At 49.0% G+C, this 19504-nt stretch overlaps 1 protein-coding gene across 6 annotated transcripts in view; it reads right to left on the bottom strand.

Annotated features, from left to right (window-relative positions):
* The window catches only part of anks1b (ankyrin repeat and sterile alpha motif domain containing 1B), a 114630-nt gene extending 97680 nt beyond the window's left edge, over positions 1-16950 (bottom strand). For 2 of the 6 annotated variants that reach the window (XM_037460209.2, XM_037460207.2), the window contains exon 1: positions 16606-16950. In XM_037460209.2, the coding sequence (XP_037316106.2) occupies positions 16606-16736 (131 nt within the window). In that variant the 5' untranslated portion in view covers positions 16737-16950. The remainder of the gene's footprint in view (positions 1-16605) is intronic. The other 4 variants (XM_037460206.2, XM_037460211.2, XM_037460210.2 and 1 more) reach the window with 2 other exon arrangements.
* Positions 16951-19504: the final 2554 nt, after the last annotated feature.

Here is a 19504-nt window from a genome sequence, read left to right as displayed (position 1 = left end):
GTGTGTGAGTGAAATTCTCCTCTCGGTGAGTAAGCGGCAGAGAGCCTTTAGAACGGCAGCCGGCCACAAATCCATGAGCACCGAGCATCGATTAGGCGCCGATGCGTGGCATCAGGGGATTTGGAGACGTGGGCTCTGGGTCTTTATCTAACTGGGAGAACTAATCCGCCCGAGACAAACATTTACACTGTAGATCTTGCGAGGCCGAGACCTGGTTTTGGGGGGGTTTTATACACTTATAAGAAGAAGAAAAAAAAACACAATAGCAACAGCTCGGCATGGTCGCCATCTAAACATTTACAGCGCTGCTCAACGTCTGCGTCAAACCCGCCAGATTTTTTGTGATGATTAGAACTCGGCCCTGTGACGCTGTGTGTGTGTGTGTGTGTGTGTGTGTGTGTGTGTGTGTGTGTGTGTGTGTGTGTGTGCGTGTGCGCGCGCGCGCGTATCAGGGCAGCAGCAGACATCCAGGGCTATATAAGGTCTGATGGAAAGGTTCGCTCACTTCACCGAGTCACGAAGCGATGGGGGGGAGAGGGGGGGGGGGCGGCATCAGCCATTCAAACCAAACAGTGGTGACGATAAGAAGCAAACCTTCATGTGTAATCTTTAGAATCGCTTCAAACAGGAACTCATTTGGGGGGGGAAACATGTCCTTAAACCAAAAGACAAAATACATCTTCACTCGGAAACAGGCAAGGAAACTAGCACATCTGCACACCTGTCTACAGTGTGCATCGCCATAGCAACCAACCTGTCATGCCACTGCTAATGAATTAGCAGCACGCGCTACTGTGAGCTAATCGCGTTTATTACTCCGACAGCGGTCTTTGAAAAACCTCCTCCGGTCGGATATATACGACGTAGAGTGGAGGGACGCAGCGAGCTCGCCGAGCAGCTGTCATACCCCCCCCACCCCCCGTTCCCATCCTCCCCCCTCCGAGAGTGTATTAGGTCTGTCAGCAGGACTGCCGCATCCCATTTAAACTGCTCAGACCGCAGGGTCCCACACCTGCTGCCGCAGGACCTGAAGAGGCACGCGCCACATTTGGTGGATTTTTGATCATTCGGATGAACTGCAAGATTAAAAAGCACAATTCTCGTGCGTCTTATTTTACCGATAAAATGCAACCGAAATATGTACAAAACTGAGAACAAAGCAGAGAAGAGTAAAATAGGATTTTCTGTGCGGTACATTTACTCCAAATGTGTATTATTGATGTAAAGAGAAATCTTTTGTGCATGCTGTTATTTCACAACACAAAGAACAACACGTCTTAGGCTCATCATGTAAATAAACTTGCATGTCTGGTCATCCAACTCAGTGGAAAAATGCTGATCCGATTCTTATCCAGCCTCCATGCTGCCGTCGTAGTATTTTTTGTTGTTGTTGTTTGTTGTGGTGGACATATGCAAACAAATGTTCCGTAGGGTACAAGTTCAAGTCTCTGGTAGAGTAACCGGGCAGCTGCTCAGCTATCACCGGGCACTCATCCCATCGTTGGGGGGGGAAAAAAATAAAAAAAATCAGTTGAAGTGTTGGGCTCCATTTGCCAAGTTGGATATTTATTCAACTTTCCTGCCAAAACAAAAAGAAGAAAAAAAAGAAAAATCCCTGATCTGCAGGAAATGCTCGAGGCAAAGAGCTTTAAAGGGGCCTTACACTGGCAGACAAATAGTGACTTTCTATTGACTCCTATCAGCAGGTGAGACAACAACAACAACAACAATTAACCCTTTGTGAAACAACTTATGTCTGAAGCAAAAATATCTTTACATTTATATTTTCAGGAGAAGAGAAAGTGACCTCGAGTGAGCGGGTGATCCGAACTGTACGAAGGAAACGTGTGAAACAGCAGCACAGGCTTTTCGATCCAAGTGGTTCAGATGTTCTCTGTCTCTGGAACCCAGTAATGAGGTGAAATGAAACCTGGAAAAAAACCCGAGGGGGGGTGAGGGGGGGGGGGGGGGCAAACGGGAGGATCGATAACAGTGTCAGCGCTCGGCTTCATCTATAGGTCAGCGGCACGTGGGATGACATGACTGAACCTCTTTGTAACTTTGTGACGGATGGCGCTTATTATTTGTGTTCCTGGTCGATACCAGCACGCTGTCCTAAAGACCCGAAAATAGGACAAGCCGTTTACCCCCCCCCCCCCCCCCCCCCTTTCAGAGTCTTAGGCTAATCTGTTCCCGACGGATATACGAGAGATGTGGATCTCCTCTTCAAAACTTTGGTATCAAACTATTTCTCTAACGCGCTTTAGGGAACCGTGAAAAAGAAAAAGGAGAAGGGGCCGAGCCCTCAAGCAACGCTTCCACCAGCTGCAGCCATCCCTCAAACCAAATAAACACAAAAACAGGGACATTTTGCATTGGGCTTTTGGACAAAATGCAGGGATTCACAGTGTGTCCAGTGCAGATATAACGAGCCATTTGTCTCTCTGTTCAAACACATGTTTATCCTGCAGATACTGAAAGCACCGCTTCGCTATCTGTGTTCTCACTTCCTGCAGCTCTCGGACTCAAAACCAATGACACATTCCCCCTTTGCAGCCTTTTTTTTTTTTTTTTTCCTCTCCATCTTGCCCGCTATTCTTCCCATCCATGCTTTGCCATTTGCAAAAAGAACCCCGACACAAAACGCGCACAAATACGCACTGCCAACTTGTGTTCACACACAGCTGCATGCAATTACCCACCACAAGAAGGGTATTAAAACATGAGGTTCGTGTGTGTGTGTGTATCAGTGATTATTTACTCTATCGACTACATTAATCTCTCATAGATATTGACGGCTTCGCTTTGCTATTCGTCCGTTACGCCGTAAGAAAGGCTGTGAAGTGGATGCACTTCCTAAATGATCCTTTGGTGATTTATGCAAATGCAAAAGGCCAAATTAAGCATATATTGGCTCTGATGAAGGACATTTAGACCGCAAGGCAAAAAGAACGTTGTTCTTTAAGTGCTGCGGATATCTGTTCCACCAGCTTGAGCCTCTCTGATGATTCCAGCACCTTGGATGAAAAAAAAAAAGCTTCAAATCCCAGTTAGGGAGATTTAATCCTCGCGCAGAGTGACTTGAACTGCTTCAGCATCGGGAGGAGGAGGAGGAGGAGGAGGAGAAGAGGAAGACTGGAAAGTGAGTGGAAGAAAAGAATTCACCCCAATTACACCCATCAAACATCCGGTGCCTTTCAAGACTTCGGTGTTTATCCTCCGCGGCGTTTTCCAAACAAATCATCTGAAAGGTTAGAAACAAAGATCCCGTCACATCACGGAAACACAGCAGCGCCTGCATCCATCCACCTGCTACCTGGGACCTTGAGAACAGGTTTTTAAGATTGTACCGATGAGTTTCTGGGCTCCGAGACCCATCAAACTGCTTTGAGCCTCCCGGGATGAATCCTCGTGGGACGTTTCCTGCACCATAAAAACTCTAAAATCATCCCTTTGGAAACTTATTTTATTGTTGTAGAACTTTTACATGAAGAGGATGAGCATTTGAATTAATGCTAAATTCACATATTGCATTCATCAGCGACACAACGCCACCAGAATGCCATACGTGCCCGAGTAGAGAGGTCAACACTCGCCTCTCAAAGTGACCTTATTCCAGGAAAGTATGTACGCTAGTCAACGGGAGGAGGAAAATAGTTCCTGCATGAATTACACATAAGTTTGTCCGGTTTAAAGATCATTTAACACGACGCCGTGTTAAGCCGTTAACACGGCTTCATAATTACCATCTTGCCTGATATGTTTGGTCTTCAGCGGTCCTGTGACTTAATCAAATTAGACTTAATCAAATAACGGCCCCACACAGAGAGCAGGACCTCGCCTCTAAATAATAATAATAATAATAATACTTATCTCCTGCTTTAAAAATGATTTATTCTGTTCTTTATTTAAAAAGAAAAACAAGTACACGGCCCAGTCACAATCGTCACTTCTCCACCTCGCACTGACACGCATGCTGCAATGGTAGCGTGCATGTAAACACACACACACACACACACACACACACACAACGTGCTCCTCTACGTCAACACGAACCCCCTCGGGTTGCAGGGAGGAGGACGACGCCTCTGAGGAAAGGTGCAGACAAACGAGAGCCAATTACAGGCCGGCACGTGAATCTGAAGGGCAGTCGCGCAGGGCCCCCGAACGCGGCGTCGTGATTACATATGCAAACACGCTGTAAATACACAGCGGGGCGTAAGACCACGGAGGCCACTGTAGACGCGAGAAAACGCGTCCTTTAAAACACCCGGAGAGCTCGTAAAAAAACAAGGATGTTAAGAGCACAACACATGCAGTGGACTTACAGCAACGTGCGTAACCAAACGGACGTAAAGCCTGTAGTGACACATGCATCATGCACGAGACGGTGTGTGTGTGTGTGTGTGTGTGTGTGTGTGTGTGTGTGTAAGACAGCAGCAGAGACAAAGAGAGGGGAAGCAAAGAGGGTCACGTTGCTGCATGAATTAAGCCATTATCGGTAAGGGAAGAGGTGCACGAGGCGCTCTGAATCGAAGAGAAGTGTCCTTTGCTTTGCTTCAGCTGCTCTCTCTTTACGATTTGAGAGGCGTGAACGTCTCCCTCGGTTCCAATTCTGCCTTTTGCCGTACTCCTCTAACTGTATTTCTCTCTGTCTCACACACACACACACACACACAAACATGCCGAAATGTCCGAGACGAGGGGCTGCAGTCTCCACCTGGTCGGTTTGTCACTTCCTCTTATTTCTTATGGACTCTTTGGAAAGTGACTCTCTCTCTCTCCCCCCCCCCCCCCTGCTCACACTTCCTGACAGCTCATTTCAAGCCTGCGGTGGCATGGAAGACCACAATAAAATAAGGTTTATATGTTCACTCCTAAAAAACAGCAGGCATGTTGTTAATCATCTAGGCATATTTATTCATTATAGATTTAAAGACCCTTTAAAAAGCCTGATATTGAATGATCCACGAGAAGTCATCAGCGTGCAGACCCCCCCCCTCAGCCCCCCCAGCCTCCCCAGCGCTGCACTGAGAACCTCCGTCTTGACATGCGGTCGTGTTTGTGCCTGCAGGAATGCCGCGGATCACACAAAACAGGCTAATTTTAGCCCCAACATGCCAGAGGACAAAGGTCCATTTGAGCCGAAAAAAAGCTACAAAAGGCCTCGAGATTGTCTTTGGATGCATTTGACGCGCTTTTACAATCTATACCTTGTCCGTGAAGCGTTTGTTACAGTCCCCTCAATAAGACCTTATTTCTAGTGAACGTGAATACATTCCACTGCTTCGTTATCTGCGATGACGATGCCACAATTTTCCTCTCGGGAATCATTCGCTCTTGCTTAAATAAATAATTAGTCCCTCATGGGTTGGGATTCATTTCGTGGAGGAGAAGTTCGTCAGCGGCAGCAGTGTGAGGCCGAATTTAACATTCAACGCACACACTGTGTCAGTCATTGCTATTCTCCTCGGCGTACCTGCAGCTGCGCGTCTGCGTGTACCCTCTCGGTACGGGGATCTCCCTCCATCTTCCTCTATGATCCTTCCTCCCCCCCCCCTTCCAGCTCCAGCTCATCACTCGGCCTTCATTTTAGACCCCCCCCTTAATCCTCTCTGTGGGTTTCCCCCCCGTGCCCACCCTGTAGGCTTCCTCAGACAACCCTCTTCTTCCTCTTCCTCACCGCCCAGAAAAAAAGAAAAAAACACATTGAGGGAGATTTCACCGTGAGAGGTCCCCGCTTCGCTCCCACACTGAGGCAACACACACACACACAGCGGGGCTCATGAAATATGCATGGACACATGGATAGCAGCACTGTACTGGACTTTAGGGAGCACGTACAGTGTGACCCACTTCATGTGCGGCCCTGCACAGCAAGGAAGGGACCAGAGAGGTGAGACCACGCGGCCGCATGTGTGTGTGTGTGTGTGTGTGTGTGTGATTGGGTGAACGAGACCACCGATTGGCTAACGGACAAATCTAGAAGCTAATTCCAATTTGGGAGGGGACACACTCACTCACTGAAAGACACAAGCAAAGTAACACAAAAAATGCTTCCTGGTTGGATGGATTGAGGATTATTCTAAAGCTATAGAGCTACAGACCCAAAAGGACTCAACCATTCATAGCAATGGATAATCCCGAGTTAATCGGGTCGGGTCAGAGGTGTAAACGAGATAATGGAGCGTGCTGAAGTGCCGCCGACGCAGTTTCTGGAAGCTCATCAGTGCAGACAAGAGTCCGTCCTCAGCGGGGTGGAAAGCAAGAGGGCAAAGGTCAAGAGGGTGACGTGGCATCCTGTCACAGGCCCCCCCAAACCTAAACGATTACGCAACAAATGCGCTGGTTGTTTAAGTTATTTAAGGGTGTATCAAAAAAACAAAATCACCGCTGAGTGACCCAGAAAACCGCTGCGTCACCCGTAACTCAACACCCAGCGGGAATAAAAGCGCCTCTCCTTGACATTTACCTCATTCTACTAATGGTTACAGTCCAGTAGGTCCGCCATCACGTGTCAGCGTGTCAAACCGCCGCGTGAAGCTTATCTGTTACGGGTCACAGGAAAAGATTGAATTCAACCTCGTCTCTCGTTGTCCGACCCGCTTCATTCGTTTCACGCTGCTGCTGAGCATGGCCAAAAAAAAAAAAAAAAAGAAGCCCCAAATAGGTATTACTCGCGGAAATCAGTCCCCCAACAAACGTGTTTCAGTCACAGTTGGTGAAAACTAGTTGTGCCCAGGTGAGACTACAATAAGAAGGAAGGGTGTTGGGCCTGAGAGGCACAGAGACAGAATAACACAGAGTCATGCAGTTCATCGGGTCAGTGGCATTTTTTTTTTTTTTTCAAGATATTTAATACATTCAGGGTATTCCATTCAAATGAACACTGGACCGACACTGCAGTCCCCTTGAGACAAAAACACAAAAAGCACCGGTGTCCTGTTCTATATCGGACCTCTGAATCAGCAGCAAAACATCCTCGGGACTGCAGCACACACTCTCACACACACACACACACACACAGAGAGAGAGAGACAGACAGACACGCACAGACACACTCTCCCTTTGTCGCCCCGTCCCGCTGACCCCTCGGTTTCAAGCCCGCCGTTGTCTTGGAGACGCAGAGCGGACAGAACAAGCTGTCTCGTTTCGGATCGGGCCGGAGACCTTTCAGTGAAAAATAAGGAGAATAAGCGCACGCACACACACACACACACGAGTGAAGACACCCATACAGAAGCAGGAATGCATGCTGTATCACAGGAGCCCCCTCAGACGACCCTCCGGACGCTTTCACACACTGAGAGAAAAACGCTTCCCCTTCTCAAAGCTCAGATTTTAAATTTTAATACAATATTTAAACAGATTACAGAAACCAACATCCTGATTATTTTACGCGCATCAAAACTGTAAAGGGGGGGGGGGGTTGTTTAGTGCAATTCATGTGATGTTTTACAAAGAATTGTGCGCTTTCTGACCAAAAGCCTTTTCAGAATAAATGTTTTCATAGGCAACATGAAGTTATTCTTTTAATACCATTCACAGTTTCCATTTCCAGTACATAGATGAATATTAATTCAATTGGAACAGAAACACGCCCCGCCCCCTGTGAACATCTGTCATGTTGTTACTGACACTTGGTTTTTTCCACTTTATTTGTCACACACCGAGCTGCCTGCTGCTTTCCAGATGACACCGAGCTTTCACGGCGTAAAAAACCGGGCCGTGATGAGCACGGCTGCAGGTGATCTCGGGTCGGGACTGAATACCTGCAGCAAACCAGGTAGGAAGGTAGAAAACACAAGAACAAAGCACCACGCGTCCAGCTTTATCCCCGTTATTAAAACACACACACACACATTACAAATACAAAAATATTCTTTTTATCTCCAGTTGCTCGTTCACGTCTTCCCCACAGAGTGAAATATCGCCCGTGTGAACAGTAGAAATTACAGCTGCGATCAATGCTTTTGTCACGAGAAACGAACGAGAGCGCTAAGCTGCTGCCAGCAGAGTGATAATTCACTGCAGGGAGGGCGGGGGGAGGGGGGGGGGGGGGGGCAAGGAGGTCATGTGAAGCAACACACCTTCCTGTGAATCCCTTTTTTTTTTAATGCACCGCAGCGCCAGGCAGTTATCCCGATGACTCATGGGCAAAGAGAGTGGGGGGGGGGGGGAGGAGGCAGGCGCAGGAAGGAGACTCCTCCAGAGGCGATCAATAAGAGCCACCGGCTGAGGGGAGGGACTCGGGGGCGAGCCCCGTTGGATTGTGGGTAAACTCTGAAGGACCGCAGGCTTTTCGCTGCATCACGCTGTCTTTGCTCGTTTGCTTGGAGGAGAAAGACCAGGTGGAACAAACAGCGTTTCTCTCATGTCTTTTACTGCTGAACCTTCCGTCCTTTTGAAAGTTCGACCCCCCCCCCCTCCCTCCCCCCAAAAAAAAGCCGACCTGCGCGTCCCAACTCAATTACTGGCTGGTTTGGAGCTGAAGTATGACTGCAGGTTCACGTATACGCTCTCTCCCCCGAGTGCAGAAACAAACCCCGGCAGAGAGGTCTGACTAATGCCATGTGATGCGCTCCGAGGGCCACTCGTGGCTCGCTGGGAGTCCTTCAGCCAGAAGGTCGGCGGATCGGCTCCTTCTCCAACCGCGCGGCGTAGGGTCCTCGAGGGCCCACGTTCCCCCCCGAGGCAACTCGTCATGTGACGATTCCAACAAAAGGTTACTTCAAGGTTATTATTTTTAAAAAAAGGTTCATTGATTTTTATGAAAGTTTAAAACATCTTGTGAGCTTTGAATGAGAAGCCAGCTGACGTTTGAATTGAAACCAAAACTTCTTGGTTATTTGTGATGATGGGAATCTGATGTAAGGAAATAGCTTAAAGCAGATTTGCACTGCATGCACATATTACATAATAAATAAATCAATAAAATGCAGAAGTTACAACAAAAGCGCACACGAGTCTTTGGAGGTGCACCATGGGAAGGCATTTAAAGATCTTACAACACAGCGAGACGTGGCCCGCCTCAGGTAAGCGCTTCCAAAGTCTATAAAAATGATTAGTAATGCCAAATTAGCTGTGCAAATGTCCCCAGAGAGTTTACAGAGGAGGTTCTTTCTCTCTCTTGTTTTCCCTTCAGCTTGCATGCTGCTAGTTTAAAGTTTGGTAATGTGTCTCAAAAACATCCTTCCCAGAGTGGTGCAATGATGCATCACGAGGCCACGAGGCGGCCTTTAACGCATCGAAAACCAAATTGAAAATATATGAGAAAAGCCGAAGCAGCACAATCCGTACTCGCGGGAGGACGTGTCCTCCGTGTGTCCCGTCCCCAAAATGCTCATTAGACGTAACGGGTGCAGCTCACACGCGGCGTCCCAAGCAGCCAATCAGAAGAAGAGGATTGTGTAATGAACGACGGGTCCTCCTACTGGTCTCCTGGTGAAGTGAAACCGCTCAAGCGCTTCTCCACAATAGAAGCTTTTGTCCGTCAACGAGTCATTGCGTCTGGTGTCTGGAGTGTCTCTTCCCCCCCCCCCCCCCCCCCCCCCCCCGGTGGGGCTGAGATAAGAGAGGTGTTGGGTTCCAGAAGAAGTTGATCCTTGTTTTTGTTACCGTAGAAAAATAAAAAAGAATGAGTGCGAGACGAGGAATAACGTTCTTGCAGATTTCATGCAATTGGCTCTCATTATCTCCCACTTTGTCTTGTCTGATCCATAGGGGGATAAAGGGAGGGGGGGGGGGAGGACATTTAGAGATAAACTGGACCAGCTGTTGGAATCCAAACAACACTTTAGTTTTCCAGTTCCAGAACAAAACGTAGAACTACTATTTATACGACAAGTGAGTTTTTAATTCTCCCCGACATCGTTCCACGGAGGTGACGGCGAGCCTCGTGTTTTCCATCAGGGCGGATTTATTTCTCATCAGCGCCAGAAACAGACAAAGACTTCCTCAGTTTGGTTTGGGGATTTGAGTATTAATCCCCACTTGGTTCCATTCTGACGGTTTGTCTCGTCTCGCGCCATCAAAAGGATACAAAAGCACGCCGCAACTAAGGCCCGACAACCACTCCCACCCCCCCCTTCGTCTCGTTAGGACACACGCCGGCGCCTTTTTTGGGGTTCAGGGGAAAAACTGACGGAGACGCAGTCAAAGTCATCCGAGCGATTGATTCCACTCGGCTGCGTCAGTCACTGCGATTCTCGTGAAAGCTGCTTTGATTGGCAGCTCGGCTACGCAGGTTTCAGGTAGAAACCCAACATAAAACACCAAAAACAAGTCCCAATTGCATATAATTCTGAAAAACTGACTGGGTTTAGTTTTAACGAGCAAATCGATTACAAAATGAGGCTTCAACGGTTTTCTTTAAAAAAAACATTTTGCGGTTTACAGAGTCAAAGTAAAGCTGAAGCATCGCCTCCGAGAGTGAGGAAAATAAAGTCCTTTATTTGTGGTGAGAGGGTTGTTGACTGTGTGTGTGCAGTTTGATCCGCATCAGTCAGCGGCTACCATCCAAAGTGCATTTCCACATACCGACATGGGACCTAATCTCCCGGATTAATCGTAGATTATTGCTGTTACGACATCACGCGGGAAACTAATTTCTGATCCAATCAGCACACGATCGTCATATTCATCCGAAACGTTGAGCGAAAGCGACGAGAGAGATTCACAAAGGCAACTTCAGAGCTTTAGATCACGACCTCCATTTGAATTGCACAGCTGAAAAAGAATATGTTCCAAAGGCGGTTCATTTATGTGTAAAGAAGAAGGAAAAGCTTTAGGAAGCTTTCGTTTTACTTTGCACATCTGGAATACATTTGAAAATTCAGTTTTTTCTGCTCAAAATGCGATTCTCTGCACAAAAGTTTGATGTGGCCACACCTAAATATCGACATTTCCACTTTGTTCTCCAAAATGCAAACTCGAGAGAAGATTGACTGACAGGTCCCTGACGCGCCCCCCCCCCCCCCCCCCCACTCCACTCCCCCCCCGACGGGCGCATTAATGGCCGCCTCGGAGTCCAGCCGCCTTACAACTGCAGAAGATCCTAAAGACACACAACAGCCGCTCAATGTGGACGCAGATGACTCACACACACACACACGGAGACAGAGACAGGGGACAAATTGACAAAACGTCCATCCCTCCTGTTTTGACACATCTCAACATTTCGGAGTTAACCGGACCACACACACACACACACACACACACACTCTGAGTCCCAAGACGACACCGAGTGTGACACAATCTGTGCAGTTTCGGGGGATTCAAACAACAAAGCTCACCTGACACGCTTTGCTGCGATGTCTACACGGACGTTTGAGGGTGTCCACCTTTCCTTCATGAAGGCCGGCTGGACGTCACCATTTCTTCCCGCCTTGTATAAAAGGACAGACGAGGGAGCGCTGCATGATTGGACAAACTCCAGATTTGCAGACACTACCACGGCCTCAGTCCGTCGTCCCCCCCCCCCCCCCCCCTGCCCGGCTGCAGGGAGTTGCTCCACAAGAGCCGGGACCATGAAAAAGACAAAAGCGAAGGTTGGTGACAGAGAAAAGGCTTTCACCCCCCCCCCCCCCCCCCTCCCTCCCTCCTCCAGCACATAATGACATTAGCATTTCTAGCCCTCTTCTTATCTACTTCAAAAGCAGCGCTTCATTAACTACGGCCATCTATCAGAGAGCAGGGAGCCGGCAGGAATGTGTGTGTGTGTGTGTGTGTGTGTGTGTGTGTGTGTGTTGTGGCACGCCGGGTCACAGGCCTGCAGATTAGTGTGACAGACCGGCCGTCACACCTCCCTCCGTCCTGCGCTGCCCCTGAGTCGACGTGTTCGCCGCCGCCCCCCCCCCCCCCCCCCCCCCCGGGAGGGGGAGTGGGGGGGGGGGGGGGGGGGCGGCTTATCGACTTATCTACTTAAGTCGAAGCAAACAAAAGGGGGACGTCATGAGAGAATTACGCTAACAAGACATTCCCAGCAATCCGTTTCCTGGTAATGGATTTAGCAAATTACCAGAAGGAATTACGCGTTTCATTAAATATTCATGCGACAGGCGACGACGGCAGTGATCGACACAAGAGATTAAGGATTATAACTTTTTAAGACTTATTTGTTAAAAAAGAACAGATTAAAAACTGGAAGAACACGTCATCATGAAATGATGGAATGTTTTTTTTTATCGGTTTCTAGCTAATAAGTACATATGTTGTATCTTTTTTAAGTACAAATAGGAAAATGGACCGTAAGTATTATTATAAAAATTCTAAATTTAGCTTGCAATGCAGTTTATGCATTGTTTTATATTGAAAAAAAAATAAGCAGGCAGCCAAAAATGCTATGCAAAAATCTGCCAAGATACAAATGTGGCAGATTTCTTAGTGACGAGCATTCCCATATTCCTTCATTAAAAAGGAAGCCAATAAAAATTTTTTACCGAGACTCCAAAGGGTCGACTGTGCCCTAAAGTTGTGCTAAACAATGACTTCTCCTGAGAATTCCCCAAATTCCCCTTTTGCCACCGTCAGCCAAAGAGGCTCCTACACAGTGATGGCAGATGTAGTGCGGCGTGAGATGTGAGCGAGAGAGAGAGAGAGAGAGAGGGGGGGGGGGTTTCTGATTAGGTGGAGGAAGGTGGAGAGCACGGGGAGGGGAGAAGACGATAAAGAGCGGATAGGGAGCCTGGATCCTCCGTCTCTGGGGAGGAGGAGAGGGAGGGAGATTGTGGAGTGAAGTGAGCGGAGAGAGAGAGAGAGATATATACACTGAAGGAGAATCCAGGGCACCAGATGGAGAGAGAGAGAGAGAGAGAGACTGAAAGAGATTTGAAGCTCAGACAAAAAAAACAAAAAAAAAAGATTTAGATTGAGCAAGGAACAAAGAGAGACGGAGGCTTAGTGTGCAAAAGGAGAGCGAGAGTGTGTGTCTTGGCGAGTACGAAAGGTCTCAGCTTCTTGGCAGGATGCTGCAGCAGAGCTTGGCCCGGACCCTGATGGAGATGTAAGAAGCCTCAGAGTTTGATCACACACACACACACACACACGCGCACGCATAGACACGTATAGAAAGACGCGCGCACACACACACACACACAGACACACACTTTCACACCTTCCTCCCCTTCCGAGCACCGTGGCTCCAGACAAACCCGCCGCTGAACCCAAACGGTTCCCCGAGTGGCTCCTGCTGCACGATGTGCACAAAGAGGAGATGTTTCTTCTGGCTTTAAAAGTTGAGTTTAGAAAAAAAAAAAAATGATTTGCCTTTAATATTTGTATTCTGATGCCGAAAATAGCTTCTGCTACACAGGTGCTCTTGGGTGGGGTGTGTGTAGTCCTCCTCACCAGAGCCTCACCGTGACCCCCGGGTTCCCCAACAGCTAACCTTTGACCCCCTTTAGGTGTCCTGCACTAGATGTGTGGCTGCATCAGCTCTCCACTAGTAACACACACGCGCACACACACACACACACACACACACACACACACACACACACACACGCACAACGATGGTTATGTAAGGACAGTGGTTATGTCAGACATTTGGGACTCACTAAGATGCAGGCTGGTTTCTCCAGTCGCACACACACACACACACACACACCGTGCACCTCATGCTGTGAGCTAAGAAGACACTTCAAGGCGAGCTGATGGAAGACATTGCGAAATAAATCGTGGCGGAGAGGACGGCAATTAAAAAATTTAAAACACAGTCCAAACACAAGTGTGTGTGTGTGTGTGTTTCGGTGTGCGTCTCCTGTGGGAGTCACGTCACTTCACTTCACTTAAAGGTTGTTTGTTTGTTTGCAGCAGAGAAGGACACACACACACACAAACACACACACACACACACGCACACACACAACAGGCTTTCCCCTGGTGGTTATTGAGCGGGGGGGTGAGGAGGGATCAGCCGCCATCTGCTGTATCCTGACTCATTCTCTTTAGCCTTCGATCGGCCCGTCTCTCACAGCACGTGACCTCATTTCTCCGGGAGGCAGCCCGCTGCCGCCATGCATCCACGTCGCCCCCCCCCCCCCTCGCATATGTTGAAGCAGCTTAAAAAGCGCCGTTGCATGAGCAGATGACGCCAAGGGACTAGAGCTTCAACTTGAAATCGAGAACTTGGGACGGAGAGGAGGCCGAATCGCACGTGTCGGTAAACTTTTGGGTCACGGAAAGCACAATTTCGTTCGATATGAGGCGACGTGAAGCAGCGGCGCCGGCGGCACGGGCCTCCGTCCATCAGGCCGGATGTGGCCGCTGCGTATTAAATACAGCTTCTACCGCATTGATTCTTCTAAAAAGGGTTTTTAAAAAAAGTGCTTTGCCATCAATTTCATTCAGTCACCGCGAGTCTATTGATCTGCAATCTGATTAAGACTAATTGACATTACGGGAGCCATTAATTCAATGAATTCCATCACTCAATGAAACAGCGCGCGCCGTTGGAGTGAATGAGTCGCTCTTCTTGAGACGATGCTCATCGCAAAGCGTGAAAACCTAGAAGCAGACACACCCGGGGCGAGCGTTTTGAAAAGGGAAAACTGGTTGTGTCCTTCCAGCAAACGCGCGCTGTCGCCATGCGCGGCGCGGGTCGTCCACCGGAGAATGTGACCCATCAAACAGCGTTGAGATCAGCCCGTATTGATTTTCTGCTGCGCCGCACGCCACAAAACTGCAGCGCCACAGCCGGGGGGGGGGATCGTCTTCTCCACTTCCTGTGCTCACGCGCCCTGTGTGTGTGTGTGTGTGTGTGTGTGTGTGTGTGTGTGTGTGTGTGTGTGTGTGTGTGTGTGAGTCCAAGACGCGTGCATGCGTGTTCTGGATCTACTCGGTGGTTTGGTGCCATTTCTTTTCAGCGAGAAACAAAAAAGATTAAAAAAAAGGGGGACCTTCATGACTTCGGGAATGCTGCAAATGGCTCGGAGGGCCTTAAAGGTGGAGAAAATATGCATTGATTTTCCCCCCCCCCACACACACACACACACACACACAAACTCCTCCGCTGTGGCCTCTGACCCTTGAACAGAGGTCACCACCACGTGGATCTGCTGCTGGAGCCGTGCGGCGTTTTGAACTGTCGAACATGGAGTCGAAAGCGTCACCTCCCCCCCCAGCGTGTCCCCTTTACGCTTTTGTCACTCGTTAATTTGCAGAGCAAACACTCGAATGTTTACCGTTTCGGGGACACGGGAGGCGAGATACGTATACGTAGGTTCCTTCAATCAACACTATTTTTATGACGTGACGGACAAATGATACTGTTTCTATGAGTGAAAGTTCACAACCACACGCGGTTCGTGCTTTGAGCTAAATGCTAACATGCTAACGTCTACAGGGCTAACGCGCTAATGCGTCGTGCACAGGGTCTCGATTCAGGTTTGATAATTAGCATAACACAGCTTTACAGGCAGGTCTGCTTCTCTTCATGCGGGGACCCCCCCCCCCCCCCCCACACACACACACACACACACACCTAAACAAAGAAACTATTTAATATCTCAGAGAGGAAGCGATGTGCAGGGGAAAGAAGAACAGAAACGAGAGGAAAACCAAAAGCTCTCCACCCAACTTGTTGCAACTTGGACAACAAGAGGCTGCAGTCATTTCTTCTTTTTCGGGGGGGGGGGGCCTTTAATGCCCCCCCCCCCCCTCCCCGAGGCGGTGCTTCTCCTGGATGCCCCCCTGCCTCCGATCTCATAATCACCTGGCTCAGCCCCGGCCTCCTCCTCGGGGGAGAGACAGGAGAGAGGAGGAGGAGGAGTGGGGGGGGGCCAAACAATGGCCCCGGCAGATCGGAGCCGTTGAGGTTTGGGGTTTCGGGAAGGAAAAAAAAAAAAAGAGGAAAAAAAGGACGCAGGCAAATTCCTGGGGAGGATATCTGAACGCCGACACGCGGCCCGTGAACACGCCGGCTCTCCGAGACGTCACAATAGAAAAAACCCCCAAAAGAAGCCAATTCGGCCTTAAACCACGTCCCCTTTTCAGGGAATCCCTGTTTGCTCGTCTCCCGGCACACAGGCCCGCACAGATGCACAGATGCTCTCGCGGGCCAAATTGGACGTCCTGCGTGCCGGGCCCTCCCAGCATCATGTGAACAGACACAGTGTAACACACACACACACAGAGCAGCAGCAATGTGCCCTGAGGGTGATTTCACTAATCCCGGCACGGTGACCACAGGAGGGTCTGCAGGGAGTTGTGTTGCACACAAAAGGTCCCCTTCAAAAAAGGCTAAAAGCAGAAAGACCGTTGGGATGCATCCGTCGGAAGGTACCCTCTGATCTGGTCACGCTCGGGCCGGCAGCGGACCGAACCGGACAACCTCTGATGTACTACAGTGTGGGCCTTGTGACTGATTCAGCCTGCAGCGATGTCATCCCCCCCCCCCCCCGTGCACGTTGCCTAACACAACTCTCCCGACTTTGCATCACTTCTTCGCTTTGCAGCATTTCGGACCCGAGATGAGGTTTTTTAATCTCACGATGAGGAAACATGTGAGGAGTGGTTCGTGCACTCACTTCTAGTGCAGTGACCTTTTGGGAAAAACCCTCCCCAGGAGCCAGGAGGTCGCGAGGGGAGGCGAGAGATGCTTCTTACCTGAGCAGGTTGGGCAGAGGGATGGAGCCGGACCCCGAGCCCAGAATCCCCTTCTTCCCACTCAGCAATTTCTCCACCAGGGCGACATTCCCCGTGCGGGCGGCTTCCAGCAGCTCCTGGTCCTTCCCCATCCCGGACGCACAAGTTCACAACGACGGGGTGATTTAAAATCCAACAAATCTCTCTTACATCCCAAAGTGGTGCTGCTCCTCCTCCTCCTCCTCCTCCTCCGAAGCCCCTTCACCGTCTGCGGTGGGAAGAAAGCATCCGAGAGGATCCCTCTCTCCGCATGCTGCTGCACGGCGAAATCGCTGTTATGGATGCTGCGGTGCCGCTTGGACCGTGCCCCGCCCCCCGCCCCCCGTCCCCCGACAACCCCGCCCCCCCCTCTCCCGGTGCCTTCTGACCTCGGTCCGTTCTTACGCTCGGCTCCGTTAATCTCCTCTGGTGTTCGGTTCCGGCTCCTCGGGGTGAAACTCCTTCTTTCGGCCGTCAACAGGCGGGCAAAGTGGAACCCTTTACGCCCACGACAACACCACCAACCCCCCCCCCTCTCCCACACCACCACCACCACCACCACCACCCACTCCCTCCCACGAAGAGCTCCTCGGTCCCGCTGTGCTCTCCCGCTCTCCTGCTCTCTCCCCCCGCGCTGAACCTCCCGCACTGACCGGCGCTACTCTGGATCGCATGAGACACAGGGCGTCAAGTTAGCCACGTTTCAAGTGTGCGCTTCCGGTTTTGTCTTTCAAAATAAAACGTTCCCTACGACTCGGTGGACTTCTGTGAACATCTGGTGCAGTGTACACAGTGTGTATGTTGGAGGTATTGTCCAGGACGGGGCGTTTGTATTTAATGACAAACTAGTTTAGAAATACAGTGTGATTTTGACATTTTGACACAAGGACCCAATCCGGTTCACACTTAAATGTAATTATATTGTTGCAAGACTATGCACCAGAGGTGCATATTTCCCAAAAATATCTCTAAATGAAAGGAAACAACTGAACACAGGTCAAGTCTGGGTTTTTTGAGGGCCCTGGGCTTTGGGGCCCCTGGGATATTTGTCTGCATTGCCAGATTCCATGTGTCGGACAGTAAATCTTTGCATTTTTCTGCTCACATGTACCATACGGTCGTTAAAAAGCACTTCTGGGGATAAACAAATTTAACCATAATAGCTTTATATTTGTGGGACAAAAAAATACATGTTCAAAGTAGCAGCTTTTATTTTGAAAGCCAAGCAGCCGTCTTCCGCTGGCTTACACACACAAAGTACAGTCTGGGCGTGAATGACGCTGATGCCACAACACCACCAGGAGGCAATCCCTTTGTCCCACTCAACTCCACCAGCTGTGCTCATTGTCACCGTCCTCCGCGAGACCATCAACCTGTTCGAGCCCTCACGCGCATGCGCATCGGCCCTCTGCGACGCACGTGAGCTCCCCGCTGCCAGGTGAGATCCCCAAAAAGAGCCTGTCAATCATGTCAGAGCAGCGATTGTATGAATGGAGAATTAAAGCCAGACTATGGATTTTTTTTTGTTTTTTTCCACGTGCTCTGATCTGCCCACGGACAGCCTGGGAAATAGGCCCCCCGCCTCCGCCCCCACTGCATGCTGGGACATGCCTGATGGCTCTGCTACTTAATTGGAATTCAGAGAGAAAGCGTTGGCGTCAAAGGGCTCCACCCTGAGCGGATGTGTCCCACGTGCCGGCTGCCTATGACGAGTAAGAAGTCCATTTGATGAAAGATGAAGTCTGTTAAATGCAGGAGGGGAGAAGCATTTAGACGCAGCTGCGTTTTATTGATACTGCTGCTAATAATGACTATTTATATATAAAATAATGACTATTCTCATTCTCATTGAAGCGCGCAGCCAGAAATAAAGCAGGAGTCAGAAGAATAAAAACGAGAGCCAACACACAACCTGATGCCTGCCTCTTTTCATCATATTCCCAACAATCCAGTTGCGTATGGTGCAAGCAAACACACACACACACACCTATATATATATGTATGTATAAATGAAAGTGTACTTTCTGGAAACAAACAGTCCAGCCATCATCACAAAAACGTTGAGCTACAGTATGTAAACAGGCCTTTATGTAAATAGCAGCACAGCAGAAGTTTTCTTTCCCTCACACACACACACACTCTCTCTCACACACACACACAAACACTTAATGCCCTTCTATGACTCACTTCGCTAGCCGTAAAATGTCATGACCATTTATGTGCACAAAGTCCAAACACTCTCCTTCGGAGGTTCAGGGCGACTCATTTTGAGCACTCGGGAGAGTCCGCACTCACATTTAAAGAGTTTTTCCCTTCTCCGCTTAAAAAAAACTCCGGCATTGTTATTTTATTCAGAATGAGGAATAAAAGCTTTAAACGAGACTCGAAACCCGTACTGTACATCTTTGAAGGATTCACGCACTGATTGCTCGCTGCGTTTCTGAGCTTTTGCATCCGTTTGGACCTCATTTCTGCAGTGATTTTCCTGTTTACAGAATTAAGGCAAAGTACTTCATGCACTCAGTGAGATGCCTTTAACTAACCAGCCTGCTGGGAGTGTTTTTGAGTGCCCGTCTTCGTGAATAACATCCAAATATCTTTGATTTGTGCTCAAATGAGAGGTTTTCTTTATTCTTATCATTTTGATGTCCCTGTTCGCCATGGTAACAACGCTGATGCTTACCTGATGCAATCTGATAAATTGACATAAAGTGATGTCATTGTGAAGTCAGTGACGTTTCCACTTGAAAAAGTAAATCAAATGTTCAATAGATTTATCAAAATAGGATTATTATTTAATTGTTGCTTGATCAGTTTACAGGAGCAACGATAGTGAATAAAAAGGGGAAAAGAAAAATCAGATGAATAAAACATTAATAAA

This window comes from Pungitius pungitius, chromosome 2 (genome assembly GCF_949316345.1).
Source record: "Pungitius pungitius chromosome 2, fPunPun2.1, whole genome shotgun sequence".
Lineage (NCBI taxonomy): Eukaryota > Metazoa > Chordata > Actinopteri > Perciformes > Gasterosteidae > Pungitius > Pungitius pungitius.
The sequence above is the reverse complement of the archived record's forward strand: the minus strand, read 5'-3'. Positions and strand labels throughout refer to the sequence as shown.